Source organism: Ixodes scapularis, unplaced genomic scaffold (assembly GCF_016920785.2).
Source record: "Ixodes scapularis isolate PalLabHiFi unplaced genomic scaffold, ASM1692078v2 PGA_scaffold6__148_contigs__length_123643588, whole genome shotgun sequence".
NCBI lineage: Eukaryota > Metazoa > Arthropoda > Arachnida > Ixodida > Ixodidae > Ixodes > Ixodes scapularis.
The window spans coordinates 103,118,073-103,120,852 of NW_024609881.1; the positions used below are offsets into that span (position 1 = coordinate 103,118,073).

The window sequence follows — 2,780 nt, forward strand, 5'->3', positions numbered from 1 at the left end:
CAAAGCACCTCTATCCACGCTGCTACGCCACATTACAACGTTGTGCCTCCCGAAATCGACTTTTGTCGTTTATTCGTAGTGGTACAATGTTCTTGGGGGAACCTGCGAGATAGAATGAAATGAAATGAAAATTTGTTACGGTCTGTCTCCATCGCACTGTACAGTGCAATGAAGGGATGGGATGAAAACCATGGACTGTCAAAATAATATGCGATGAAACATTAAGATGCCTCCTGTCTCGTTTTAACTTTCTTTGCACATAATGAGGGATGGCAGAATTAAATTTTCCTCGGGAGAACCCTGTTTCGGGCATGTGAGGTCATAAAAGAAAAGACCTTGCATTTTGGCGTTAAAACATAAAAATCAAATAATCCAAGGTGACTGTGGCAGCTGACACGTCGGCTTGGCTGCAATTTGTCACAAGTACAGAGTGTCTCCAAAAAAACTTGCAGTTTTTTTTGTTTTTTTTTATCCTCAGAAATAAACTGTGCATCACAGAATGTAACTTTTGAATATGATGGTTAATGCTGAAACTTTGGCATCCGATTCGGTGCTCTAGTTCTATATATTGGCGATGAATGAGTGTTCGGCAATGCATAGTTTAATTTTGCAATAAAAAAAACTCGGAAAGTTTTTCTTTTTTTTTTGGGGGGGGGGGGGGGGGGGGGGGATATTGTACTATAGCCAAAGATGAAAGGTCTGGTCGTGAGCCAGTTAGAAACATCACTCGGACGTGCACATCAGTCTGTGTGTCTTGACGCATACGCCGTGCGATTTCTAAATGGCTCGTGACTGGACATGGCAGCCCACGGTTTTAACTGCAGTCATTCGTAGGGTAAGATGAAGTAGAAAATTAAAATAATGTGAACATTAAAAACTTGCAGCCAAGAGTGTTGACCTTTTGAGAATGTCGGCGAGCGGACAAAACGAAATCGAGCTGCCATAGAATTGTCTCAGTCAACACTTGGAATTTGTAAGCAAGCGTTCCTGGAATGTGGGACGTACGTCGACCCTTTTTGAAAATCATGCACCTCTCTTCACACCCTTTAAAATATTGGGATACGCTAAAACAACAAACACCGTGAAACACGTGCCTACTTCTATGGCAACACAGTTCACCGCTAAGGTGATGGGATGGGATGTGGCGGAAGTTATGCGCTCGTGCGTCTATCTTTCGCCACGTGATCGTGCTCCCACCCAGAGTCGCGCGGAGATTGCAGGGTCAGGTGATGAAAGGGAAACATCTGATTGGGCTGGCAAGTGCATAACTCCTATCACGCAGTCAGCTCAGGGGGGGTCCCTATCACACGAGCGAATCGACGTTTTAGCGAATAACAAGGGCACGCGTTAACCCATCCGCCGCACTGCGCTTACGGCGCTTTGCGACAACAGTCTGCGGCGGATCATTACAAAAACGTGAATCCATTTGGCCCACCCAAAAATGACTGACACTTTAGCGAAAAGCGACTATTCGCTAAAGTGTCATTCGGTGAAACGTGGGCGTTCGCTAAAACGTCATTCGATCGAGTGAGTGCCTCCCGCTCAGGGGTGACGGGGTAGAAAAACATTGATGCGGAGAGCAAGTCGTCGTCTTCTTGCGCAGGAGCTGCAATGAGGTCAGAACAACGTCAAGCCCTGATTGGCTTTGATTGATGGGATAGTGAGTAACCTCAATGCTAGATGCCTTGAAGACTACCCACTATTTTTTTTTCCATCAGCCAATAAGAGCTTGGCGTTCTGACATCACTGCAACCCCTGTGCGCATATTATAAGTTACTAAATCGACACCATTTTCCCGTGCCACTGCGCAGTATCTGCAATTCTACTAGATGAGGAGATAGGGTCTTTTGAAAACAATAAACTCAACGTCATAGCGCCACTGTCGGATAACAACACACCCTACTGGTCATGGTCAGCTTCAGGTCCGCAAAACGAGTCCTCAATCCTTCGAACCAACACCGCACGTGCCCTCCCAACTCCGGCTCCAAACACAGGGGAAAGCTAAACGAGTACACTTCGTTGCTTGCGCCCAAATCTAAGTTCTCAGTGCCGTCGTACGACTTCGGGCAACGCACGCTGAGCACTTTCAACTCTTCCATCGACAGGCAGTTTGAGTCAGACTCGACGGAACACCAGTACACGACCGGGAACCCCAGAAACACGCCGAACGCCGAGCACATATTCCAGCCCGACTTGAGATCAAGCCGCAAGAGTTTGCGATCCTCTAGCGAGAACCGATCTAGCTGACGCAGCAGACAGCGCAACATAACCTCGAGGTCAGAGGGCAAAGTGGTCAGAAGCGTCGGTCGCCTTTGGGTCGACGATACGTCGACAAAACGCACGTTGTTCGAGAACACCACGTCCTTCAAATGTTGAAGCGTTAGCTCGGGGTTACATACGAGGAGATCGCAGTCGCCGATTTGAACGCTTCTGAGGTGGCGAGTGTTGAAAGAGTCGTTGAAGCGCCGAATGCATTCGTCGACGGTTGCTACTGTTGGCTCGGAGAGATCCCAGAGGTAGGACGGCTTCAAGTGTTTCGAAACGTAGTGAAGTTGGTCACCGATGCCTCTTCGGGAAAGTGTACGTAGCTTTCGTTCCGAAAGCATCGATTTGATCGAATTTCCGCTCATCGTGTGTTCTGGTTCAAGCGGACTATCATTTAGGTTAGAAGACAAGAAGGGGTCATGACGGCAGTCTTGTGACTAGCGCTGTAGCCAACAGCAGTAGCAGCTGTAGCGCGGCCGGCGCGGCGCGTGGCTGTAGCTGGCAGCTGCCGCCTT

At 48.3% G+C, this 2,780-nt stretch overlaps 1 protein-coding gene across 1 annotated transcript; it reads right to left on the reverse strand.

Annotated features, from left to right (window-relative positions):
* Window positions 1-476: 476 nt before the first annotated feature.
* On the reverse strand, window positions 477-2,780 carry LOC8041200 (UPF0739 protein C1orf74 homolog). Its single transcript, XM_002414481.4, has one exon. The coding sequence runs from the start codon at window positions 2,628-2,630 to the stop codon at window positions 1,869-1,871; it is 762 nt and encodes a 253-aa protein (XP_002414526.3). The 5' UTR covers window positions 2,631-2,780; the 3' UTR covers window positions 477-1,868.